General features: G+C 39.6%; 1 protein-coding gene and 1 pseudogene across 10 annotated transcripts in view; one reads left to right on the forward strand and one right to left on the reverse strand.

Moving 5' to 3' along the window:
* TTLL5 (tubulin tyrosine ligase like 5) overlaps nt 1-27,811 on the forward strand; it is a 282,889-nt gene that overhangs the window by 147,780 nt on the left and 107,298 nt on the right. For all 10 annotated transcript variants that reach the window (XM_063088853.1, XM_063088855.1, XM_063088861.1 and 7 more), the window contains one exon: nt 3,748-3,902. In XM_063088853.1, the coding sequence (XP_062944923.1) occupies nt 3,748-3,902 (155 nt within the window). The remainder of the gene's footprint in view (nt 1-3,747; nt 3,903-27,811) is intronic.
* Nucleotides 22,412-25,734, reverse strand: LOC134371768 (small ribosomal subunit protein uS5-like; annotated as a pseudogene).

Here is a 27,811-nt window from a genome sequence, read left to right on the forward strand (position 1 = left end):
CATTCCTTATATAGTCTCTCATTTAAGTAGTGGTCAACTTTGCTATATCTTAAAATAAATTAACAACAATGCTTTGCTTCTGTGTCAAAGAAAATCACAATGGCTGCCAATTCTTGTTTTATCCATGAAAAAAGAACGGATGTTACATGAATAAACAAAATCTACCAGTGGTCCAAAATTGGTTTCCTATTTATGGCACTTTTTACTGTACCTAATAAGAAACAGAACTGATTAACTGAGGATGATTTTTCTTTGTTTTACTTCTTTAATATCCTCTGATGAATGGTAGTAACAAGTGGGAAATAAATTTTAAGGGGAAGAAGGAAAAGTTAGTATACCTTTTTATCAATGCCTGTGTAATCACTGCTTTCAGAATTTGAGGTCTGTATCTGATGACACTTTCAGGAATCCCTAATAATTAAGGATAACTATGATTGTTTCCCTACTAGTTTCCAAACTAGGAAATGGATTTTAAAATAAGAGTACCAGTTCTGCAACTGTTAGTTGACCTTGAGCAAACTACTTACCAAACCTCTCTGAGCTTTAGTTTCCTCATTTGTGAAATGGGGTGTAACAGTAGCCACCTCTGTGAGTAATGGGTAGGGAGTAAGTGAAATATAAACCCAGAGTGCCTGACACTAATACTACTACTGTAATGATTCAAATGTTAAACCATATTATTTGGAAAAATAATATACCACGTGCATTCTCTATTCTAATCTTGGCCCTGCCACTTAGTAGGTATGTGACTTTTGTCTAGTCTACCCTCTCTCGACTTTAGTTTCCTCTTTTGTAAGATGGCATAATAGTAGAACCTATTTCTAAGGGATTCCTCAGGGTTAAATGAGATAATGCACATCAAGATAATGCAAGGACGTCAAGTATGTTGCACATAGTGAGTGTTCACTGATCGTTAACTGTGATGATGTAAATGATGTTTAAATTAGGGGCTGCCTTGCCAAAAGACAGAAGATTTACCAAATCTGTTAATTTCTCTCCTTTTCATTCACTAATCTCCAAACTATACCATTTATACTAAACATGGTAAAATGTGCACATTTTGCTTATTTAATTGCTGTTCGACTATAAATTATCATTAAGCCTCCTTCATTAAGTTTTTGGCACAACTGACTGAGGCAGTAATTGGAGAAGCTGTTAGTTGTCATAACGACCTTTCTCACTGTAAGCTTCAAGATCATGTCTAATTTAAAAGGCCTGATATTTAAGGCCAGAGATCAGGGCAGGAAGGAGAAGTCAGCGAGGGACAGAAGTGAGTTCATTCCTACAGGGAGCCCATTTCATTGTATGAAGTTACTTCAAAAAGCTCCTGGAAAAAGAATTAAAACAAACTGCACCCCATAAACATGTGCAATGAAAAAAAAGAAAAAGAAAAAGAGAAAAAAGAATAGAATTAAAAAATAATTTTAATTATCTTTTACCTAGGGGCCCAACTGCATTGCCTCTAGGGTACAGGGAGAAGGACAAGGCACTCAAAGAAACAAGGGGCTAGAGAACAGGCACTGCCATAATTTGCAGCTCTATCTTCCCTGCCCTTTAGTCAGCATGTGCCTGTCTTCTTCCATAGCAGCAGAAGGGGGCAGATATGATAAGCCATGGTTGGCTCATGAGGCTTCTTCTGAAGCCTGGTCCATACTGGAGGGTGCAGTCAGAGTGTTCCACACCCCAGCCTCAACAGGTGCCAGAGACTGCTCTTGACCTATGGAAAACAGCTTTCCTTCCAAGAAAAATAGTTTGAGTCTTTTGCTGTAAAGTATCAGTCCTGGGCTGTTTTCAACTTATTCAATTCTGTAACTAGGAATGAAACACTATACTGTTGCTAAAAGTTACTTTTTTCTTTGAGAATTATGATTTTTTTAAAAAGTTCAGAATTCTTTCATTTGTAAATGTCAAAATTATAGGGACTTAGGGCATTTTTCTAGGAGAGCATTTCTTTGGAATTTAGATCTCCTGTCTGATTACTCACTATACTGTATTGTCTCCTGCTCCAGCACCAGCATGCAGCTTTGTCTCTCCCTTTTTTCAGCATCCGCTGTGCATCTTATTTAGAAATGCTTCTCACAACCATTCTTTCTTTTCTGATTCCACTACCACTGCCCAGGTTTTAAGCTTATCACCTAACATCTGTATTTGTCATAACGACTTAAAATTTGGTTTTGGATTGTAAAAGTACTACATGCCCAATATAGAAAATGTGGAGAATATAGGTAAGTATAAGGAAGAAAACAAGTCACCATTCAGAAATAGATGGCTATTTATATGCTCGATAGTTATTTCCAGTCTTTAAGGAGTGTATATCTGTGAGTGTGTGTGTGTGTGTGTGTGTGTGTTTAAGGAAATTTGGATCTATTCTTTATACAGTTTCATATTGTGATTTTTACTATCGTGATTTTTTTACTCAATATCAGCATGTTCCTATATCACTAAGTATTTTTCAAAAAATGTTAATGTATATATAATCTCCCCTGTGGGTAGAGCAAAATTTTATTTATTTATTCATTCATTCATTCATTCATTCATTTATTTATTAAAGAAGATGACTGGTAAGGGGATCTCAACCCTTGACCTGGTGTTGTCAGCACCACACTCTCCCAAGCGAGCTAACCGCCCATCCCTATATAGTCATCCGAACCCGCGGCCTTGGTGTTATCAGCACTGCACTCTTCCAAGTGAGCCACGGGCCGGCCCAAAATTATTTAACAATATTCTCACTGCAATCCTAGGCCTTAGTTTCCTTCTTTGTAAAATTAGGATTATAATAGTACTTACCAACAGACTTGTGACGATTTAAATGAGATGTATGGAATGTACTCATTTACACGGAGCTTAGCACATATTAAGTTGTAATATTAACTGCTATTGTAATAGTCACCATCATTAATCCTCTGCAATTATTTTTTCTCATAGTTTCTATAAGCTAGATTGTAGCGTTAATGTGTACAAATATTGTAATATACTTTAATAATGTATTGCCAAATTGATTTCTAGAAAAATTCTACCAATTTATAGTCACACAAGTAGTGTTAAGTACCTGTCTAATCTCACCCCTTGCCATTATTCGGTACTGTCTTTTTTATTGTTGTATACCAATGTGAAACACAAAAATGGTATCTTGTAATTTGCATTCCTTTGTCATTTGCATTTCTTTCTTGTAATTTACATTTACCATTTGAATTGACTAGTTTTAAATATTTCATTGGTTAATTCCTTCTTTGTAAATTATTTATTGAATCCAATGCCCATTTTTCTATTGATTGTTATATCTTTTTTCTTTCTAAATCAATTAGTCCTTCATATATTATAATAATTATTACTTATAACTAAATTTATTGAGCATTTAGAACTTTCAGATGAGGAAAGAAGGTCCAGAAAGGCAAAGAAGTTTGCGTAGTTTCTTCAAACATTGCCTGGCATGGAGTGAATTCTCAATAAATTCTTGTTTTTTTAAATTTGTCTTTGTTTTTCACAGCACTTAGCACTTAGCACAGTCCAGTGCCTTGCACAGATTAGGAACAGAATAAATACTTGCTGACTTATATTGACTCTAACCACCCTCACTTCTGCTCTTTGTGCAGAGAAGCCAACCTTTACTGGGTTCTTTGTCACTGCCACTGCTTTAGCTCAGATGAGTCAGCTCTCTTAGACTTTACTTGATTTTTCCCATATGTTTTTAATGATACTTTTCTAAGATTCTGTAAAATCAGGTAATTTCCCGCACTTCATTTCTAGGTAACACACTTGAATTTGGCAAGTGGCATCATGAACAGAAGCAGTGCTTCAACTCCCCCGACCCTTCGACCTGTCATCAGTCCCAGTGGCCCGACATGGTCAATACAGTCAGACCCCCAAGCTCCTGAGAACCACTCCAGCCCTCCTGGAAGCAGGTATGTGAAGGGCCGTGTAGCTAGCATTCAGGCTACACAGGGATGGCCTGCGTCCCAAGCATGCCATTACCCCATGAGTTCTGTACGGAGATACCAATAAGGTGCATGCCCTTTCTTCACCTGTCCAAACCCTCTGGCACTGGAGTAAGAGGCCTCATTTTATTTGTAAGACAGTTTCTAGGAAAATCAAATGAAAAGGAAATTTCTGATATAAAAATGCAGGAAATTTCTGATAAGAAAATTATTTCTGGTGAAAGAGCAAGAATTAATTAATTAATTAATTAATCCTTGCTTGTAGTCAACATTTTCTTGTACTGATTTTTGATGTTTTACCGTTATCTCCTCCTCCTTTTTTTATCCCTCGTACTATATTGTGTTTCAGTAACTTTGAACTCTTTTCTCTTGAAGGACATATGAGGGTACTTCCTAAAGTTCATGGAAAAATAGAATTAAAAGATAATACGAAGCTTTCCATGAACTTTTTGAAGTGCTCTCATATTTGTTTTTTATGTTTTCATCTAGGTTATATAACTAAACCCAAGCTGCCTCCCTGGACAATGTTCTTTTGGGAAGTGGGGAGGAAATTTCCTTTACATAGTGGAGAGAAGTAGCAGAGGATAAAATCCAAATAGATTCTGGCCACAAAGTAAGAACTTCTGAATTAAAAAAAGAAACCTCCATATTAATTCTGGTCTTGCTCTGTGTTTTAAGCACTCCTGCATAAAAAATGTAAGAAATGGATTCACGGTACATCTTGCTTTAGTGGCTATTAAATATGGATTAAGTTGCATCAGTCCCTGAGCTAAATGAGCAGGAGAGAAATGTGACTCTTCTGAGGAAGTATTCTGATCAGCTGAGATATTGTTCCTTCCAAATAAAGAAGCTCTCCCGCAGGTGTCCCCCTGAGTCCCCACCCCCGTGCCAGTGCTTCCAGCCTCTGCCTGTTATATGCTGCCTTGCTCTGTGGTTGGGAGGGGGGACTGCAGACTTGAGCATAGAGGAAATACTTAATTGTTGTTAAAATATCTGTTGGCATTAGAATTATTACTTAAGGAACTAATTTGGGAAGCAGAAACTCTGCCCAGGAAGCAACATAAACACCAGCACATTACATCATGCCCCAGTACAATGTTTTTCATGCCTGTAATTGTGGTGATGGGGGTTGAAAAGAATCATTCCAATTGAGAATTATAAAGAGCTGAAGACTAAGAGGCAGGACTTTTTAAGACAGGACATCTTCCACACAATTTCCTTCACAGGAAAAATCTGTTGTTTAGTGATTTACAATCTACAGAGTAACCACATTCCTAAAACATAAGTCGTAAAAAAGAAATTCTGTTTATACCACAGAGCTTTATTTTCCATATAAAATATTAACAAATATCCCATTTTCATTTAAAATCAGAGCCTTGTTTCTATGGAAAACATTTTCACTGAAATCTTGGATATACTATGTGTATGACAAGGCTATAGGCATTTTCCATTCTGTAAACAAAATGTCAAAACTACACATTTTGAAGAAGTAGAGTTTTAGTACTTTTCATACTTTTAGGTAGAGTAAGGAAAAATTTTTAGTAAGAATTATGGCTGGGTTTAGAGCTTTCTCTTGGTAGCACTTGTTGGTATTGAGGTGAAAGATGACGTGATCTGTCAAGGTCAGAGCCGGGACCTAGAGTTCAGCACTGTGAGTGGGCTTCTCCCAGCCAGACCATGCTCATGAGGCTGCAATAGAATGGCACGTTCGATTTACTTTACAGCCATTGCAGCCAGAAGCAACCACCATGAAGTCCCCTAGTCTTTTCCTTTTTGAGGTAGTTTTACCCACAACAACCCTCCCTTTTTACCTTCTCTTCAAACATAATAGCCAGTTTTCAGGTCCCATTCCAGTCCAAGGTAGCCCTGGGAAGTCTTCTGCTGCCCCAAGGTAACCACTGGTTGCCAGCACAGCTTGCGAGTTCCAGTTCCATGTGGGATTCCCAGAGGTGCTCACCCTAAAGCAGCTCTAAGTGAATTCTCAAAGGTCCTTCCAGACCTGGCTGTGATGTGGGCCCCACTCAGACCCACAGCAGGCATTACTGTGTCCTGATTTCCATTTTTACCTGGTAAGTCACTGTTTTGTGGATTGTCTTTTAGTCTGTTATTCCTTCTTTAGTAGTAAGGGTGACTAAGTTTAGTGAATGTGGGATTTGTAGCTTAGAGATGTGAGTTTTATTACCGGTTTTGACACTAACTGACCCTAAGCTATTCATTTAATCTTTTTATTGGGTAAGCATACTTACATGTAAACCAGCCTGTTTTGAGAGCTTTTAAATTGCCTTTAAAGCACTTTACTCCCTGGAAGTGCATGCTAAGTAAATAAAAGGTACTCTGACTAGTTTTTCTACAATAGCAACGATGGATCCTAGTGCTGATAAACTCCGATAATTCACTAACCTAGGGAGCTGCCCTATAAACTGTAATAAGATGTAAAGGGAATACCATTGCTGGTTGTACTTTTCATCTCCGCATGTCGGAGAATTCAGTGACTTGGTAGCCACAGGAATGAAAACTGGTGACTCACGAGAGCTCTGCAAATAGTGTTATTTTTCATTTCCCTGTGGTGTTGCTATTGTTCTCAGTTTTATGGTTCACACAAGTTTTCATCAAGCAACCTTGTTCTTCCCCCGCTGTTTTGAAACCACCCTAAATGTAGCCTCAGGGCAGTTGTCTCCCATTGGGTCAGTGTAAGCTCAGCCCAGCTCCTCAAATCCCTCAGTTCCTTTGGTCTGTCTGGAGTCCCTGTTCAGGCTTTGTTGTGGGAGAAGAAGGCAGAGAGCCCATGACTTGCCCAGACAGTCTGAGGCCTGGCCATGTAGCCTGCAGTTCCCTAGACACTCTGGAGTTGGACTTGGCCAGCCATTCCTCTGTTGTTACTTTTCAGAGGTAATAAGAGAGATTAATTGCAGGCCTTTCTCCAGAAGAGAAAGTAGTTAGGGCCAAATACAGTCACATGTTTAGAAGCCTGAGGTGTGCCTCCCAGCAAGGCCAACTTAGAATTATACAATAAGGATTCCAGAACTCAGGTACCAAGTGTTTATGACACCCTCCCCCTTTTTCTTAAAGTGATGTTTTCAGTTTCTAGATGCTGATACCTGGGTATTTCAGTTTTTCTTTAGCCAATGAGAAAGATGAAATTTTTCAAACTGCCTTTTAATTATCCATTTTCTGGGCACGTGGGGAGTCATTGGGAGCTAAAAGTTGGTGTGCAGAGGCATCTCCTCATTAGTGCCAGCTTTCTGTGGAATTGGACCACATTAGGGCAAAGAATTTTCTAGGTGAGGAGCACTCAGTGGGTTCATAGTGCATTTTTTTTTTTTTTTTTTTTGGGAGACCTGGAAAGTTTACTGTGAAGTCTTGGCTGCTGCTTGGAATGATTTGGGAAGGACAGGGCCTCAGACAGCTTGGCAGGAACCTGAGGCCCTGTTTTTTTCCAGTCCAGCCTTTCCTTGTGGATCGAGCTGTCAGGGAATCCCACGAATGTCTGGCTTCTGCCCCTTTGTATGTTTTTCCAGCATTTGTCATTGAATTATTTTTATCCATCTTTGGCTTTTTCACACACGCATCCTGGGGATTTGTCTGTTCCTCGATATTAAAGGTGGGAGAAGTTGAAAAAAGAAATAGCCATGAGTTTGTTGCTACTTTTTGCAATAGGGCAAGACATCATGAGCATGGGCTGCTTGGCTTGGCCAGCCCCCATTCCCCAGAGAACATCTGGATGTCAGAACTTTTGATTCTACCAAGAAATGGGAAATCTTGGACATTGGGCCATTTTTGATATCGCCCTTTCCCTCTGCCTTCTTACTCTTCAGTAATAGATTATAAAGGGTCTGGTACCATGCTTTATGTGATTTTTGGGAACGTGTTTTTCAGAGATTCTGATTCTAGTTAGCCAGTACTTTATCCCTTCCTTTAGATTATTTCTTACGAATGTTGCTGGAGATTCAGGTCTCTGACTTCTCATCTTTTCATTCTCAATCAGTCCTCAGAAATACTGTTTGTTCATTTCTTTAAAAAAATATGTCCTATGTATTTCCTATATGTTAGATGCTGGCAAGTAGCAGTAAGTAAAACAGAATGGTCCCTGATCTCACAGAGTTTACTTTCCAAATTCTCAGCATAGTGTTGGGTGCTGGGTAGGGCCTAAAAGACTTTTAATGATCAAACACCATGTCATCAAAGGTCACCAGCTGGTGGAGAGAAGGAGCCATATATACATGAAACAACTAGATAGCAGTGTCAGGCAGCATATAACAAAAATCCGATTCTTATGGAACATGCAATTAGAAGAAAGAATATCACAAAGAGTATGTAAGAATTCAGTCCTGTCACATGCTATGCTACAACATGGGTGAACTTGAGGATAGTATGCTGGGTGGAATGAGCCATTCACAAAATGGCAAAGACTGTCTGAGTCCACTCATAAGAAGTATCTAAAGTAGTCAAAATTACAGAAACAAAGTGGAAAGGGTTGGAGGAAGAGGGGTGGGGGGGAAAAGTTTTTAATGGGTATAGAGTTTCAGTTTTGCAAGATGAAAATGTTCTAGAGATCTGTTACAGAACAATGTGCATGTACTTAACACTCTTGAACTGTACACATAAAAATGGTTAAGATGATAAACTTAAAATTGTTTTTTACTACGATAAAAAAAGAGGAGTATATAAGGAATTAAAAGAGAGCCCCATAGTTTCACAGTAATTACTCAGTGACCAAAGTGGCAAGGTTTTGCTTCCATCTTCTGCCTCTGTGTAAGGGAATTATTCTGAACCTAGTCCTTTAAATGCTTCTCTTTCTTTGAAAGCATGTTAACTTTATACGAAATGGAGCCAGTGACTCCTATTAGGAAGGTGGTGTGACGCAGTAGAAAGAGAAAGGACTTGAGAGTCAGACAGACCTGGCTATGCCTTACTAAGTATGTGACCTTGGGCAAAGTTACTTAGTTTCTCTGAGCCACAATTTCCCCATCTTTTTACAAATGCACATAATAATACCTACCTCATTAAGCTGTCATAAGATTAAATTGAGGTGTGTATGTGAAAGTAGCCAGCATAGTGCCTGGTTTTGGTGTAGGTTCTTGATAACTCTTAGTTCCCTTTTCAGGAAAAGAAAAAAAAAAGAAGTTTAAAATTGGACTTGCTTGGGATATAGCATTGCTACACTACTTAGTTTAGTGTAGTTCCTCGTTTAGATAAAACCGCCCATCACCCCTGTGCAGTGTGCTCCCTGAGCTGTATTACAGAGATGTAGCGTTTCCATCCAAGGATGGGAAGGCATCAGAGTGGGGCCAACAAGAGACTCTTTCGTTTTCTTTGACCCCTTTGTTGAAGGGCAGCTTCTTTCTGTTCAGCAGCTCTTCCTCTCTACTATCTTCTGAATGTTGAAATTTCCATTGCAGCTTGATGTTCCAGCCAGTAAACACTCATATTTTCCATCTATCCTGGGGGTTGAGTTTTGGGAGAGCTTTTCTCTCTGGAGGAGTTTGGAGCTTATAATTTTGTACTTTATCCTGTTATATAAACAACACTCTCTAGCCAGATCACAGTCACAAAAAGAAACAACTTTTGGGGGGGCCTAAAAAAAACCTTTTTCATGTTCAGAATTCTATAGAAGTGGTGTTTCACTCCTTATTCTCCTTCATTCTTTCTCATAAAATAAAGTTTACCTGACCTCTTCATTTATTCCTTCTCCTTGAGTAAAACGTTTTCTCCAGTACATGAGTGATAAAGGCCTGTACTTTTGTTTGAAATTCCTCTACTACTGTTCTCACTCAGCCAGCCATAACTAACCTCTCAAGGGTTATACCCTGCATCAGTTCAAACTCTGTGAAAGATTCTACAGTTCCTCATTCACCACGAGAGCCGAGTGCCATCAGTGTTTGTGCCAAGGCCAGAATGATTGACTTCTGCCTATTGAAGGAATGTTGGTAAACTTAGGAAAACTGCAAAGATACCTGGCTGAACATCATACCAGGGCCTAGGCAAAGTAGGTTTGGGAACTTGGGGTCTAGTATCAGGAGTGAAAGAAGTGGATCTTTGTTATCCACAAGTCAAAATAAAATGCAGATTGCTTTGTTGTTTGCCAGTGTCGGTTTTTCCAGTTTAGTTTGCCTCTCCTACCCTACCACCCCACTAACCTACCACCCTACCACACTGAAGTATTAAAGATAAACCACCTTACATTTCCTTGGGATTAACACACACACACACACACACACACACACACAGAGAGAGTCATTGTTGGAGGCAAGACTGTGTCTTATTTCACTTTGTAATGTTTTTTCTTTTACCCCACTGTTCCTTATCTAAGTAATTTTATATCTATCAAAAATTGATGATTATTTTGGTTTTAAGAGGCCTTGAATGACAGAGCTCCATGTATTAAGTGGAATGAGACTCCTTTCCTAGGATTAGGAAATTATATCAGAGTTGCTTCATTTATACTATAATTCAGTTTATAATAATTCAGTTTAATTCTCCTCACATGGTTTTTTCAGCTTCTGTCCCTTCGGGTTTTTACCAGCCTTGAAAGATTTTGGAAAGAATCATAGTGGTAAGGAAGCACTATGTCTTTCTTTCTGATTTCTGTAGAGAAACATTGATGATCCATTTTTAAAGCTTACCTAGTGTTGACCCAACAAATTTAGAAGGAAGATCAGCCAGCTTCCCTGAACCTTTAACTAAAGATCTCATCCTACCCTCCTGCCCTTCTTCTAAAAAAACTCTCAGCATATTACGAATCACAGGTAAGAAATCAATGCTTTTTTTGAAAAGAGTTCTAGGATTTAAGAGACTAAAAAGGGGAAAACTCCCTGTGTCTATGTTTTAATAAAAGAAAATAGCATCTGAAAAGGAGTAAAGGTCCTCTCTTCTCTGCAGCCACTTTGAGGAGCACAGTTTTTGTGTAGGTTCTCGATAACTCTTAGTTCCCTTTCCAGAGAAGAGAGAAACATAAAATTATACTTGCTTGGAAAGTGGTATGCGCTACACCACTTAGTTTAATAACTAGTTTAGGTTCAACTAGCCACCACTCATGTGCAGTATCATACAGTATCATAGCAGGGAAGGCAGTAATACCTAATCACAATACTAGGGTTTACATTATCTATTTTTATTTTGAAGTAAGTATCTGTATATTAAAATTTGAAAATGTTCCTAAAGAAAGATAACTAAGCAAAGCTAAACTTCAGGGATTTTTTAAATATGAAGGTAACTTCTTTGGGAGGTGCAAGCAAGGCTAGTGGTGGGAGAGAGGCAGTATACAAGAATAAGAGCTCAGGGATTCAAAATGTCACAGCATATGGCAGGCCCAGCTGTTCATTATAAGGAACAGTAGAACTCTTGTTCTAATTGTACCATTCTTATGCTTCACAGGCAGTAAAGGACAATTCATGGTTTTCATGAATTATCAGGCTAAGTAAGACATATTAATTTGGCTTCAAAGCCAATAATCAGTTCCACATTTGACCTGGTTCTTAAGAATAAGTTTTACTAGGTTTCTGTGATGAAAATGAAGTATGGGTGCATCTCATTATGTGACTACAATCTAGGAGGATCTAGATGAGAAAAACAGGCTTTCGGGAACAGCAGATAAGGAAACTGTAAAGGCAGTTAATAAATGGGATGTACTTCAAGGCTAGAGGAAATCAAATTATGTCCTTCTGAAATTGGATTGCACCAAGGAAGATTGAGTAGATGAAAGACCCTGCCTATATTGCTTGGTATTCTCAAATATCTTGCTAACTGCTTGAACCCAAAACTGATATTTGAAATACAGTCTCCAAAAAGAGTTTTGTTACCTTCTTCACCAAATATTTAGTAGATTTAAATATTTGAAAAAGAGGAAAGGTGAACTGGTAATAAGTAATGTTCCAGCTGGGAAATGGTTTCATCTGGTAGTTATCAAAATAATATTATCCTCTAAAAATTAATATGCAATTACTGAATAGATCCTAAATGCAAGGTGCTGTGCTGGGCTGAGAAGGAGGTATTAGGCAGGATTCCTGTACTCAAGGAGGAAAATTAATAATCATATAAGTTATTAATACAAGTATTATAAAGCAGTATTTGCTTAATTGTTGAATAGGAGGATTATGCTCGAAGCGGTCAGAGTTCAGAGGAGAAATTGATCACTCTGGCTGGAGAAGCTGACAAAAGCTTCATGGAAAAGAAAAGTTCTGAGCTGAATCTTGAAGGGTAGATGGGCCCTGTATAGGCTGAGGGGCTGATATTCATCAATTAATAGGTAATTGCACAGTTACTTGGTACCTGACATCATGTGACAATCTGTGAGAGCATCAAAGAAATGGGATCCACACTCCTCTCTGTTAGAGTGACAGTTCAGCACGGTAGTCTAGAGAATAGTCTCCTGTACGTTTACTTATTTTTGCAGGTGAAATGCAAAGTGAATGATTAAAAAGGGAAATATGGGTTCAGAGGAGTTCACAATTCAAAAAAGGTACTTAAGACTTGGGTAGAAAGATAAGGCTCTGCAGAGGAGGGTTTACGGTGGGGTTTAAATTCAACACTAGATTATGTATAGGCTACAGATAGGTGAAGGAAAGGAGAGGGAGAGAAAAGAAAGATAATATGCAAGGTGTTTAAGGTATTTTCAAGGGACAGTCAATGGGAACCAGTCTGGCTAAAGCAGAGTGTTTCTGTTAGAAATAATGTATTAATCAAAACACTTTGAGTTTCAAGTGATAGAAACTGAAATCAAGCTAGTCCTGTCTGTAAAGTAGATTTTTTAGTTCATATAACTAAAAAGCCTTAAAGTTGGTGTTGAGGGTTTAGGAGTGGTGAAAGTGAGGCATCCTTCTCTTGTTCCTGTTCCTAAGGAGGATATTGGTGGTGGGTTTGTCGTATATAGCTTTTATTGTGTTGAGATATTTTCCTTCTGTACCTAATTTGCTGAGAGTCTTTATGATGAAGGCATGTTGAATTTTGTCAGATGCCTTTCTGTGTCTATTGAGATAATCATATGGGTTTTTGTCCTTGATTTTGTTGATGTGTTGTATCACATTTATTGACTCGTGTATGCTGTACCATCCTTGCATCTCTGGGATGAATCCCACTTGATCATGGTGTATAATTTTTTTGATGTGTTGCTGTATTCTGTTTGATAGTATATTGTTGGGGTTTTTTGCGTCTATGTTCATCAAAGATATTGGCCTGTAGTTTTCTTTTTTTGTTGTATCTTTGTCTGGTTTTGATATCAGGGTGGTGCTGTCCTCATAGAAGGAGTTTGGGAGAATGGCTTTTGTTTCAATTTTTTGGAATAGTTTGAAGAGACTTGGTGGTAATTCCTCTTTAAAGGTTTGGTAGATTTCAGCAGTAAAGCCATCTGGTCCTGGGCTTTTCTTTGTTGGGAGACTGCTGATCACTGCTTCAATCTCATTGCTTGTTATTGGTCTGTTCAGGTTTGCTATGTCTTTTTGGTTCAGTCTTGGTAGTTTGTATGTATCCTGAAATTTATCCTTGTCCTCCAGGTTTTCAAATTTGTTGGCGTATAGTTGTTTATAATAGTCTCTAATGAGTCTTTGTATTTGTGTGGTATTGGTTGTGTAATGTCTCCTTTCTCATTTCTGATTTTTGTTATTTGGGTCTTCTCTCTTTTTAGTTAGCCTAGCTAATGGTTTGTCTATTTTGTTTATCTTCTCTAAAAACCAACTTTTTGTTTCTTTGGTCTTTTGTGTCATTTTTTGGGTCTCCGTTTTATTTAGTTCTCCTCTGATCTTAATTATTTCTTCCCATCTACTAATTTTGGTATTGCATTGTTCTTGTTTTTCTTGTTTTTTGAGGTGTAGCATTAGGTGGTTTTTTTGAAATCTTTCTATCCTTTTGTCATAAGTGTTTATTGCAATAAACTTCTCTCTTAGTACTGCTTTTACTGTATGCCACAGGATTTGGTATGATGTGTCTTTATTTTCATTAGTTTCAAGAATTTTTTTTGATTTCTTGTTTAATTTCTTTTTGGACCCGTAGGTTGTTGAGGACCATGTGTTTTAATTTCCACGTGTTTGAATAATTTCCAGAGTTTCACTTATTATTGATTTCTAGTTTTAATCCATTGTCATCTGAAAAGATACTTAAAATGATTTCAATTTTTTAAAATTTGTTGAGACTTGATTTGCGAGCTAACATGTGGACTATCCTGGAGAACGTTCCATGTGCTGAGGAGAAGACTGTGTATTCTCTAGTTGTTGGATGAAATGTTCTGTAGATATCTGCCAAGTCCAGTCAGTCTAAAGTGTAGTTTAAATCCTCTGTTTCTTTGTTGATTTGTTGCCTAGAAGATCTGTCCAATGCTGAGAGAGGGGTATTCAGGTCCCCAAATATTATCATATTGGAGTCTCTTTCTTTCTTTATGTCTAAGAGTGTTTGTTTTATATATCTGGGTACTCCAGTGTTGGGTGCATATGTATTTATGACTGTTATGTCTTCTTGCTGGATAGATCCCCTTTATCATTATATAATGGCTTTCTTTGTCTTTTTTTATGGTTTTTGAATTAAAGTCTATTTTATCCGATATAAGAATATCTACTCCTGCTCATTTTTGGTTTCCATTTGTGTGGTACATCTTTTTCCATCCCTTCACTATTAGTCTGTGTTTCTTTACAGGTGAGATAAGTCTCTTGTCGACAACATATAGTTGGGTCTAGCTTTTTAATCCAATCAGACAGTCTGTATTTTGAGTGAGAATTTAATCCATTTACATTTAGGGTTGTTATGGAAAGATATTGTCTTATTCCTAGCATTTAATTGCTTTTTTGTGTGGTTTATTTGAATATCTTTTGTTCCTTTCTTTACCTTTTATTGTTTGTCTTAGGTGTTCATTGGTTTTTTGAGGTAGTATGGTATGATTTCTTTCTCGTTTACGTATCTGCTCTACCAGTATTGTTTGTTCTTTCTCATGTATTCATGGTGGTGGTTATTGTTTTTTGGGTTCCAGGTAGAGGATTCCCTTAAGGATTTTTTGAAGTTCTGGTCATGTGGTGGTAAACTCCCACAGCTTTTGTTTGTCTGAGAAATATACTATTTCCCCTTCATTTCTGAAGGATAGCCTTGCTGGATATAGTGTTCTTGGCTGGCAGTTTTTCTTTCAGTAAGCTTCTTCTCTTTTTTTTTTGGTGACTGGCTGTGGCAGGGATATGAACCCTTGACCTTGGTGTTACCTACACCTTGCTCTAACCAAGTGAGCTAACCAGCCAGCACTCTTTTAGTATTTTGAATATATGATTTCTTTCTCTTTCTAGCCTGTAGGGTTTCTGCTGAGAAGTCTGTTGTTAGACTGATTGGGACTCTCTAATAGGTGACCCGATTCTTTTCTATTGCTGTTTTTTTAGGTTTCTCTCTTTGTCTTTGACTTTTGACAGTTTGACTACAATGTGTCTTGAAGAGGACCTTTTTGGATTGAACCTGTTTGGGCATCTTTGATCCTCTTGGACCTGAAAGTTCAATCTCTACCAAAACCTGGAAAGTTTTCTGCTCTTATTTCATTGAATATGTTTTCAATGCCTTTTCCTTTCTTCTCCCCTTCTGGAACACCCATGATTCAGGTGTTTGTGTGCTTATGGTTGTCTGCTAGCTGTCTTAGATTTTCCTCTTTTTTTAAAATTCCTTTTTCTTTTTCTTTTTTGTCCACTTGGGTTATTTCAAAAATACTGTCTTTGAGATCAAAAATTATTTCTTCTGCTAGCTCTAGCCTGTTGTTTGCACTCTCAATTGTAGTTTTTATTTCGTTGAATAAGTCTGTCAGTTCTAGGAGTTCTGCTACATTCTTTTTGATGGTATTTATCTCTTTATAAATTTCTTCCTTCATGTCCTGAATTGTTTTTCTCATTTTGTTGTGTTGTCTGAGTCTTCTTGTATCTTACTGAGTTTCTTTTCTTTTTTTTTTTTTAAGATGAGCGGCAAGAGGATCTTAACCCTTGACTTGATGTTGTCAGCACCACGCTCTCCCAAGTGAGCTAACTGACCATCCCTATATAGGGACCCGAACCCGTGGCCTTGGTGTTATCAGCACCACACTCTCCCAAGTGAGCCACGGGCCAGCCCCTCACTGAGTTTCTTTAAGGTTGTTACTTGGAATTTCTTTTCAGACATTTCAGTGGTTTCCTGTTGTTTGGGGTCTGCTTTTTGAGAATTATAGTATTTCTTTGGTGATGTCATATTTTCTTGTTTTTTGTATTTCTAGTATCCTTACATTGATATCTAGTCAGCTAGTAGAGTGATTGCTTCTTCTATTACTCTGGGGTGGCTTTTGAGGAGAGAGACTCTGTCCTGTATATTTGTTATATATTGCCCATTGCCATTGGGTAGGGTGCTTTAGTTTTGGTTCCAGGTAGACTCAGTAGTTCTACGGTCACCAGCAGCTACATCTGTTGCTGGGGCCATGTGTGCAGCTGGTCCTATGAGGGTGGGTAGGGCTGCATGGGCGACCAGAGCAGCTAGTCAGTTGGGCCCGTGCATGTGGGTGGGGCTACATGGGTGGCCAGGTGGTTGGGCCCAAGCAGGTGGGTGGGACCACATAGGCAGCTGGGTGGGGCTTTGTGGGCAGCATGGACCACATGGTAGGGTGCACTGGGCAGGATGAACTCCTGTACAGGGAGAAGAGCCATGGCTTTTGGAGTAGACAAAGACACAGGCTACTGCTGCAGTGATGGGGGCGAGCTGGGGCGGGAGCAGGAGTAGGGTTACCCCTTGAAAGTGTTAATGGCTGAGCAGAATCTTTCTGCCACAAGAGAGACTTCCTCTTAGCTGATCATTTGTCAGAGACATGGCGGCTACTGAAGCCACGTGCCTCTTTCTCCTCTACAACACCGTGCTTGGTTTTCAGGTTCCACAGGTTCCTCACCAGGCTCCCACTGCCCTCCCACATTCTCCCACCAATGCTCTTCCCCGCATTTAGCTGTCCTTCCCTTGTTCTTGTCCCTTTCTGTGGGAACATCATGTGTAGGGCACCTCTAGTCTGCCATCTTGCCCCTCCTACCCTGGTTAAGGAAATATTATTAATCATACTCTTTGCTTTCCTCCAATTTCACAACTAAATGAGAAATTATAGAAAAAAATCAGAACAATAGCAAAATATGCATTGGCTTTATTACTGATGAGGGTAAATTGGAGAACACAGCTTGAAAGTATGGTATAATTAGTCTTCTACCTCTCAAGTCTTTCTAATTTTATTTATTCTAAATATTTCCTGTGTTGACATTATGTTAACTTGCATAACTGAAACAAAATTTTTCAGAAAGAAAGAAAAAGACCTCCTCACATACCACAGTATGAAAAACAAAAAGAAAAGCAAAAAAAAGTTGGCCTGATTTCCAAGGTGGACTCCTGCCTCTGGCCCCAGTCTACCGTTCCAGTTTTCTTCTTTACTCGTTCAGTTCCAGCTAACTCAATGGATCAAGAATAAGCCTAGTTTTATTGTACAACATGGTGACATTAGTTAATAACAATGTATTGCATGCTTGAAAATCTCCGAGGGAGGAGATGTTAACTGTTCTTACCACAAAAGAATAAGTACATAAGGTAAAGCATATGTTAATTAGCTCAATGTAGCCACTCCACAATATATACATATTCCAAAATATCATGCTATACTCCATAAATATTCACAACGTTTATTTGTCAATTAAAAATAAATGAATTACTGAATAAAAAAAAGTCAGTATTTTAGAACCAAAAAAATAAGCCTAATATGTTTTCCCATCATTACATCCTCCCATATACTCTTCTATAGCACTTTTCTATTAGTTTACTGGTTACTTTCTGTCACTCTTTCGCTAAAGGGTAAGTTTTCTTATTCACTATTGTATCCCAGTGCATTGGTAAACAGTAGGCACTTAATAAAGAACAAACATTAGTAAGGGAATGAATGAAATGTATATCCTGTTCCCCTACAGGGCCTAGCTCAACTCAACCTTCCTGCGACCTTTTCTGATCTCCCAAGCAGATCTCATTAGAATTTCGTAGCCCTTTCTATCACAGTGAACTGAACACTAGGGTAAAAAAAGCCCTGGCTCTCCCCTTCTCCCCCTCCCCCCTCCCCCACTCATTCACCAGTGTTTGGTGAATGAGTGATTAGAACATTGCTGTCCAATAAGGGAGCCACAAGCCACATGTGGATATTTAAATTTGAATTAAAATTAAATAAAATGAAAAATTCAGCTTCTCAGTCATATTGGGCACAAGTCAAGTGCTCAAAAGCCACATGTGGTTCATGGCTACTATTTTGGGCAGCACAGGACTAGATAGGTGACCCAGAAGATGTGATAAACACCCAAATTTGGTCATGGCTGAAAAATAAAAAGGTATAAATTCCTAAGAAAGGCATTCTTTTTTTTTTTTTTTTAAGAGATGACCGATAAGAGGATCTTAATCCTTGACTTGGTGTTGTTAGCACCACACTCTCCCAGGTGAGCTAACCGGCCATCCCTATACAGGGATCCGAACCCATGGCCTTGGTGTTATCAGAACCACACTCTCCCAAGTGAGCCACAGGCCGGCCCTAGAAAGGCATTCTTGATTATCCTCAGAGGATCGTCTATAGATCTTGAGCCTGTTTTGTTTAGATCTACAGACTAACCACAGATGCTGTTCTTAAACTAATTTGTGGTGCTGGGAGAGGCCTTGGGAATCTCAAAAGGCCAGAGCTTCAGTATTACTATGGTCTAACCAATCAGAGCTGGGCCGACTGAGAGGAAGGGGTTTTAAAAGCAGATCCCAGCACTATCCTTTTATTTTCTGAGATATGGCTGACTAGATGTTGGGGGAGGTCTTGCTTCCCTACACTACCTTCCCCCCACCCCCCACCCCCCACCTGCCTGGCTGGCAGTTCTGACATGGCTTCTAGAGCTGCTCTAACCCCGGGGAACAGAGCCAAACATGCGGAAGTGGTTACGTGTACTAGCTCCCAGGGAAGCTGTGGCTAGCAGGGGGAGTGGGTGGGGTCCTGCCTGATGGCTTTTCAAAGAAGCCAAATCTTTGAAGTTTTGTTTTAGCAGCTGCCAGGTATGCTGTTTCAGCACTTTGCAGACTTTGTCCCTGTGTTCCCATGTCACATTTTTTTCTTTACTATATGTGCATAGTATATACAAAGGAGCTTGGATATTGGAGAGTAAATATAAAATTGTGGAGTAAGGAGCTATACGCAGCCCTCCTGGCTTTTTCTTTTTAAATAGCTGCTTTAATGTCCCCTTTTGCCTTTATAGCTCTGTCCCTTTATCATCACCTGCCAAAGGAGGGGCAGAGTCCTCTTCTATTTGGGGAATAAAGTAAGATTTGAAAAACTATGGCTACTACAGTGATAGATTTTGTGTAATAGATTTGGGGTATCACTCTTGAGAATAGAACTTCTTCCTTTTTCCGAAAGAACAAATGACACCTCTTCCACTCTCCCATTCCCCCAACCCCAGCTAATAACCCCGATACTGCTGGTCTTCGAGTAAGTTTCTTGTTCACCATTGTCTCCTCAGCATTTAGCACAATGTCAACAATAAATATTTGTTAAATGACTGCACTTGCAACTACTATAGTGCAGCGGGAGAGACTAGGTAGGTAGAGTACCCCTTTAAAGCCCGCACCCTGTGCTTTGCCTGCTTCTTTGCTTTCTTGCTTAGTAGTCTGTTCCTCCCATCTAGTCTACAGTCACCACAAGCCTTTCACAGATGCTCCCAAAATTTGCTCCCTTCTCTGAAATCCACTCTTGGAGTTTAGCATATGTTCCCTTGTGTAGTTAACTATCTTTTTATGCCTTAGTTCTTTCTCTCCTGAGGTGTAAGTCTTTTAAAGGCAAAGGCAATATTTTATTTCTACACAAAGAACCCTGAACCAGGAATAGAAATACCTAGGTGCCAGTCTAAGGTCCGCCTGGGACTTTCTGACTTGGGGCAAATCATTTGGCAAAATAAAGCCTAATTTTGCCATGTGGAAAGTGGTGATGCCTGGATTGTCATGGGACTTTGATGAGATCGCACATGGGAACGTACTTTGTTAAACTATAAAGTACTACACATCATTAGGTATTTTCAGTATTAGTAATACTTACCACTTTAAAATAGTAGTGTTTGTTTATGCTGCCGATGTACACAGACTAATCTCTCCCAGAGTTGAGGTAAATCACCAGTTCGGTCTCACATTACTCAGTTAGCTTGGCACAGATTTAAAGCATTAAGTAGTCCATTCCAGGCACTCTCTGTCATCACTTCTCTTTCAGTCTGCAAGTTCCTCCTTTCAGACCTGTGGGGTCATTGTTTTCGTATGAGTCCCCCACTTCTATCAGGCCCAGGCTGAGCTCTCTCTTTTAACCCGCTGAGTTCTCAGAGCAGCAACGTTGCCCATTCCCATTTCCCAGTTTTAGCCAGATTTGCTATCCTGGTAGACTAGCCTCTCCTCATGTGACCACCTGCCTCCTGCAGCTCTCCTGTGTCAGGAGCACTGGGTACCTTAATCATTCTCCCTCAGCCAAGCCCCATACCTTCATCAGCACCTCTCAGCCTCCCTTCCTGTGTTCCTCTCCCTGCCCTTGCTTTCCTGCCAGGCTGTCCCCCAAGTTTCTTCCATCTATGTCATCTCATCCTGCATTTTTTTCTTTCTCTCAGTGCTGACCTTTCATCCAGAAAGGCTGTTCCCCATTTCAAGATGATGTTGGTTCATCTTCACATTCCTGTCACCAATCTCCATTACCTGAAAGCATCTCCTTCTCAGAGAAAAGTAGCATCTAAGCACTGCCATTTTTTAGTACTATCATATGGCTTGAGAAGCTCCAGAGTCTTTTATTTTAAAATATCTAAGGTCTCACATTGAAATGTTATGACCTAGTATGTGAAGGTTTGGATTCATCCTTTTTTTAGCTACTTACTAGCTATTTCAGCTAGGTCAAGTTCTTTGAACCTAATATTCTTCTCTAGAATGGGGATAAAATGCCTACTTCCCAGGAGTGTTCTAAGGATCGAATGAAAATTCAGTGGCATAGAAAAGCCCTTTTACGTAATCCCTGCCACAGAGTAAGTGCTCAGTAAATGGGCATTAGTGTAAGCATTTTCATGTCATCTATTCATACCCTGTTTTACAGTTATTAAGAATTGAGACCATTAAAATTTGAGACCCAGAGAAGTTAAGTGGATTGTACAAATTTTCATATCTACTTAGTGATAAAATAAGGACTGGAACCCAGGCTTCTAGTTCTCTGCCCAATTAATTTTTCATTTTATTCGTCTGTGTTAGTCCATTTTTGTGTTCAGATTAGGTAACTTATAAAGAAAAGAAGTTTATTTGGATCACAATTCTGGGGTAGCTGCATCTGGTGTGGGCCTCAGACTGCTTCTGCTCTAAATTGTGCTATGGTAGGAGAGCAGGCCACAATGTTATAATGCTTTAAAGCTTATTTTTCTTTTCCTTTTAAAATTTCTTCTCTAAGTAATTGCTACAAAACAAATTGTCTCAACATTTGGTGGCTTGGAACAATAAACATTTATCTCAGTTTCTGTGGGTCAGAAATTTAGGAGCAGCTTAGTGGGCTGGTTCTGGCTCAGGTTCTCTCATGACGTTGCAATTAAGATGTCAGCCATATCAGCCAGCTGCCAGAAAACAAAACAAAAAACAGTGCCAGCCAAGAGCGCTGCAGTCATCTGAAGGCTTACCTGGGCCTGGAGGATCTGCTTTCATGATGGTTCACTCTTACACGGTGGCAGGAGGCCTCAGTTCCTCACCACATAGACTTCTCCACCAGGCTGCCTGCATGGCCTCCTGACATGGCAGCTGGCTTCCTCCAGAATGAGGATTCAACAGAGAATAAGGCAAACACCACAATGTCTTTTGTGACCTAGCCTTGAGCCTTGAAACTCACACACAATCATTTTTTTTTAAATATATTTTTAAATTGTGGTAAAATACAACATAAAATTTACCAGTTTAATCATTTTTAAGTGTATAGTTCACTGATATTAAGTACATTCACGTTGTTGTACAACCACCATTCATCTCCATAATTCTTTCATCATGTTTTACTGAAACTCTGTACCCAATAAACATTAACTCTTCATTCTTCCCTCCCCCAGCCCCTGGCAATGGCAACCACCATTCTACTTTCTGTCTCTATAATTTAACTACTTTAGGGACCTCATATAAGTGGAATCATGTAGTATTTGTCTTTTTGTGACTGGCTTATTTCCCTTAGCATAATTTTCTCAAGGTTCATTCGTGTTATGACGTGTCAAAATTTTCTTCAATTTTAAGGCTGAGTAATACTCCATTGTATGTATATTCCACATTTTGTTTACTTATTCATCTGTCAGTGGGCACTTGGGTTGCTTCTGCCTTTTGGCTAATGTGAATAATGCTACTATGAACATGAGAGTACAAATATCTGTTTGTGTCCCTGCTTTCAAGTATTTTAGGTATATACCTAGGAATGGAATTGCTGTGTCATATGGTAATTAATTAATTCACTTCATTTTTCTTATATAAAAACACTATGTGCTGACCACAGCTGCAGCCTGGGTCCTCTGCACAGAGGCTCTGGTGTGCATCTTTACTAGATGGTCAGTGAATTTCTGATAGGGAGAGTTGGTGACATGGTCTCCTTCCAGAGGTTGGGGGGTCAGGTAGCTGAAGATCTCAGAGATGGCATCAAAGGTTGCCTTGGCAAAGTTGCCCAGGGGGCAGTGCAGCCTCTGACTGAGCTGTAGTGGCCATCAGCAGCAGTTTCTTGGATGCAGGGCCCAACATGTTGCCAGTGCCTTTGGGGGTGAGAATGAGGCACACCAGCCCAGAGCTGCAATGGCTGCTCACCTTGCAAGGGAGGGTGTGGAGCTTGTTGATCTTTTTCCTGCAGTAGCCTCATTGCTTGGGAATGAAGGACGATTGCCCCAGGGACGGCAGTGTCTGCCGCCTTTGAGCACTTACAATGGCCGAACTGACATGGCCATTGTAGTCCCCAGTGGCGACAAATGCTTTGAACCTGGTCCACTGGCCAGAGTGGGTCTGTTTTTGCAGAGGCATAGTCTTCAAAACCTCACCAGTGAGGGGGCATTCCCAGGAAAAAGTTGCTGATTTCAGACTCCTTGATGGGCAGGGAAAAGAGAGAGATCTCCAGGGACTTGATCTTCACATCCTTGACCAGGCCAAGCTGGGTGACAGGGATCTACTCCTTGTCCTCAGTCTTGCCTCTGCAATCTCTGAGGCCTGGACCCTGCAACCCTGGCTCCAGATACTGCTGTCAAGCCTCTGGAAGCTGCCTCGGCTTCCTCTGAGCCTCTGGGCCCTACCGGCCCTCCCATAGCACTGGCGTCATCTGCCATTTGGTATTTTCTGAGAGAAGGGTAATTCCATTTTTAAAAATTTGAGGAGCACTGTTCTGTTCCATAGCTGCTGCACCATTTTATATTCCCACCAGCAGTGCATAAGGGCTCCAATTCCACGACATCCTCACCACTTGCTATGTTCTATCTTTTTGATAGTAGCCATCCTAAAGGGTGTGCGTCAGTATCTTATTGTAGTTTTGATTTTATTTCCCTAATGATTAGTGATGTTGAGCATCTTTTCGTGTGTTTGTTGGCCATTTGTATATATTCTTTGGAAAAATGCCTATTCAAGTCCTTTGCCCATTTTTTAATCAGGGGCTTTGGGGTTTTTGTTGTTTTGGTTGAGTTTTAGGAGTTCTCTATATATTCCAGATAATAATTCTTCATCAGATATATATTTTCTTCCATTTCGTGGCTTGCCTCTTTACTCTGTTGACAGTGTGACCTTTTATACACAAATATTTTTATTTTTGAAGAAGTCCAATTTGTCTCCAAGAAATCATTGCCAAATCCAATGTCATGAAGCTTTTGACCTATGTGTTCTTCTAAGAGTGTTAATAGTTTTAGCTGTTACGTTTGGGTCTTTCAGACACACTCATTTTTGCAGCATCCTGTTGTTTACACAGGTCAACCCTATTCATTGTGGGAGGGTACATATGAATACCAGGAGGTAGAGATCATTGGGGACCATCCTAAAGGCTGGCTCCCACAATGATTCAGGTACATAGTTTTAAAAGTTAAGTAATTCTATATGGTTTATAATGAAAATGGGAATCTTTTGTCCCTCTCTCCCCACTGCTACCCTACCTTAATTAGCATGCCCCAGAGATAACTGCTTTCAACTTTCTTTTAGCTATTTCATCTGTCATTTACCTTTATATTCAGCCTTTTTGGATTTTTTATTTTAAATGTTATCTATTAACTTCCTATTAGAAGATGGAGATTTAGTTGTCTTGTACTACTTCCCCACCCCCACACTCATGCACACATTTCCTTGTCTCCCATCCTAGACTTAGGGTACAATTTTTGGTTATATCAGTGTTCACTATTTTCATTATCATGACTGACCTTGGAAAATTTTGAGTCTCTTAGAGTCATCATTTCTTCTATTTATCCTGTCTGACTTTCTGGGGATTCCCTTAATAATCTTCAGTATACTATTATCTCCTTCCCTAAATCTGACTTGGTACATGTTGTGAAGTTAAGAAATAGTCTAAGTTTCAAATTTCTTCTAGTTGAGGACAATTTCTGTAGACTGAAAAAAAAAAGTATAAACCCATATTTATGTTTATACTTTAAAAAATTAGTTGCACAAGTAATACACACGTGTAGACACATCATACAGTAGTCTAAAAATATATACAGAATATGAGGCAGTCAAGTCTTAGAGGTAGCTACAATGGAAAGGTTGATCTGTACATTTTGTAATGTATTTTTTTGTGATGATTTTCCATCCTAATATGTCTCTGTGTTTTTTCAATCTGTTCATGTAAACTTAAATATTTTTAATCACTGTGTAGTTTTCCAAAGTATGAATGTACCATAATTTATTTTGCCATTCCCCTATTAAGTTGTATCCAATTGAGGCATCTGCAGTGAACACCTTATACATATATCTCTGTGCACATGTGCAAGTATTTCTATAGGATAAATTCCTAGAAGTACAATTTGTTGGATAAAATGATATGTTCACTTTGAGTTTTTATAGATACTGTCAAAGTGGACTCCAAAAAGGCTATCTCAGTATACCCTCCAATCTGGAGTACAGAAGCATGCCATTTTTTCAACACCCTTGCCAACACTGCATCCCATTGATCTTTCTATTCTTCAGGAGTATTGCTTATCCCTTTCATACAAATTCCCTCCCATTTTTACTGATGATCAAATTAGGGAGAGACTTATCTTCAGATATATTACTTTTAGAGTATTTTGTTTTGGGCAGGAGTATATTTGAGGGGGGGCCAAGAAGCAGGAGGATAAAGGATTCATGGACTCCTTTTTTCTAAATGTCAGTTAAGACTAGAAAGAATCCCTGTGAGTCAAGTTCTTCATTCCTTCATGATGTTTAGGTGCTTTTCTCTCCTGGTTTTTTGACTGATTTCACCGAGGAGTCTGATCCTCCCCCCTGCCTAAGTAATGAATAACCACAAAAAGTCATAGAACCCAGCAAACCGACTGAAGGAAGCTTAAGGAAAATATTAAAAAAGAAGAAAAGTGTTTGATGTACTTTTAATATAAAATGTGGAAAAAGTAGAAAAAGGGTGGGGGTTGGGGAAAGGAGGGAGGAAGGAGATTATTCACAGTAATGGGAACCAAATGTTGGCTGGGAAAGCTGCAGCATTCTCACACTCTTCCTGTAAACCCAGCGGCTTTTCAAAGTGATCATAATGGAGAGCCCACAGCACAGGACACACCTTAACTCTTCCATAACTGGACATCTCCTTCAAGTCAGCTGCAGAGGTGGTGTCCACTTTGAAGAAGTCTTGGTACATGGTGAATTTCTGTGCAAAAAGAAGGAAGGTAGAGGCAAGTATTGAACAGTAAAACACTTGCTTGCTAAAACACCTCACAGCAGGCCTTAATTTCTCTTCTGTGGACGGTGAGCAGCCTGCTTGACCAGTGGCTTTCCAGGTTTGTGCGATGATATCTTCTCCCCTTGCTGTCTTGACGGGAACTTAAAAGGAGATGAGAACCCCCATGTGACAGAGACAGGCAGTCTTTCTTCATCAGTAATAATCCCTTCACTTGAAAACCCTCCTGTCTGCAGTCCTCTTGGATGCCAGTGTGGAAGAATGTGTTCTTATTTGGAGGTTTGGGCCTCTGTTTTTCTTAGACATACACTATTGACACTGTGGAATTGAGATGTAAAGACTATTCGGAGCTAAATGGCTCTCCCTGACCGTATGACTTTCAGGTGGTCAAGCACAGGCATCTACCTCTAGGCCTAGCCATTTATCCAAGGAAGGAGAATGAAAGGGGATTACTAAATGAAGTTCCTAGTTTAGCTGGGTTTAAGGTAGATCTAGATTTAAATTTTGTTTAGGCACCTTTAAAAGTCCTTCTTGCACAAGATGTCAGATATTTCCCATTTCAGAGGGGCAGCCACCAAACGTAGGGCAGGAGCAGTAAAAGGGCAGCCAGCACTGCAGAGCAGATGCGTACTCAGACTCTGCAGTTAGTTGAGCTGGCCACATAACCTCTTGTACCTCAGTTTCCTCATCTGTAACGTGAGGCAATATTAGTAATTACCTTCAAGGAATGTTAAAGGTTTAAGTGAGATAAAGTGAGATAAAAGTGAGACAAAAAACATTTAGCACAGCGCCTGGCATCTACTCATCTTTGTCTTCATCATTATCCTCATATTGCATACAGCTAAAATGGAAACATCTCTTTTTGAAATGTTTTAAAAAGTCATCTTTGAGATGATTTTATAGTTTTACATTTTACATTTAAGTGTATGATCCATTTTGAGTTAATTTTTGTATGAGTTATGAGGTTTAGGGTGAGGTTCACTTTTTACCTATGGGTGTGTAATTGCTCTGTAGGGAAAGTAAAGATAAATGGTCAGGATCCCTCGAAGGGTTCGGAATCTGGCCAAGCACTTGATATAAATATGCACGTGCACTCACATATTCCTAGGTTATTGTCTAATGTAATTGTGCATGTGCACCCAGGTGTCCTGGGTTATCGGACTTAAGTATAAAGGATGAACAGCTATGATCCCCTTCTGATCCTGGAGGGGGGCAGGGGGCCAGGGGAAGGTCAATACTGCTGCTGGGGCCCCCGGGATGCCCGAGAGGCTGCCACCACCTTCCTGAGGAAGCTGAGGACTGAGCCTGTGTCATCTTCCAACAGGCTCCTGGGATCTTTCCCAATTACCTAGCTTGTGGACCTGCGTGTGAGGGGTCTGGTGACCCAGCCTGTATATGAGGGGTCTGTGACCCAGTCTGTGCAGTGGTGTGAAGGGTCTGTGGGCCCTAGCCTGAACAAGACAATTGCCCTAGCCCTAGCAATACAATTGGCTATGTCGGCAGGATTCCGACAATTGCCTTAGCCAGACATGCTCCAACACCATTTGTTAATAAACAGATAGCTTTAAAAGTTTATTGTAAAGCTCAGTTGGTTAGAACACGGTGTTATAACACCAAGGTCAAGGGTTCGGATCCCCAGATTGCCCAGCCACCAAAAAAAAAAAAAAATTATTGTAAAAGCAAAAAGATATTGTTCCTCCATTATACTGGTTTTACAACTTTGTCAAAAATCAGTTGAGCATATTTGTTTGGATCTTTGGATGATTTTAGGATTCCTCAGACAAAGCCCTATAGCCATAATCGTTTGTTAGAAAATCTTTAGCAGGGGCTACTTTAGGTTCTAATGTAACTGTGGAGTCATACAGACTTGGCCTCAAAAGTAGCTCTCACACTTACTGCCTGAACTTTCAGAAGTTATTTAACCTAAGCCTCAGTTTCCTCATCTGTAAAATGGAATAATAATACCTAATCTCAACAGGTTACTATGAAGGCTAATAAAGGTAAGGCATATAGAGAGCTCAGCTTAGAGTCCGGTATT

The sequence above is a fragment of the Cynocephalus volans genome, chromosome 3 (assembly GCF_027409185.1).
Source record: "Cynocephalus volans isolate mCynVol1 chromosome 3, mCynVol1.pri, whole genome shotgun sequence".
In the NCBI taxonomy this organism is placed as follows: domain Eukaryota; kingdom Metazoa; phylum Chordata; class Mammalia; order Dermoptera; family Cynocephalidae; genus Cynocephalus; species Cynocephalus volans.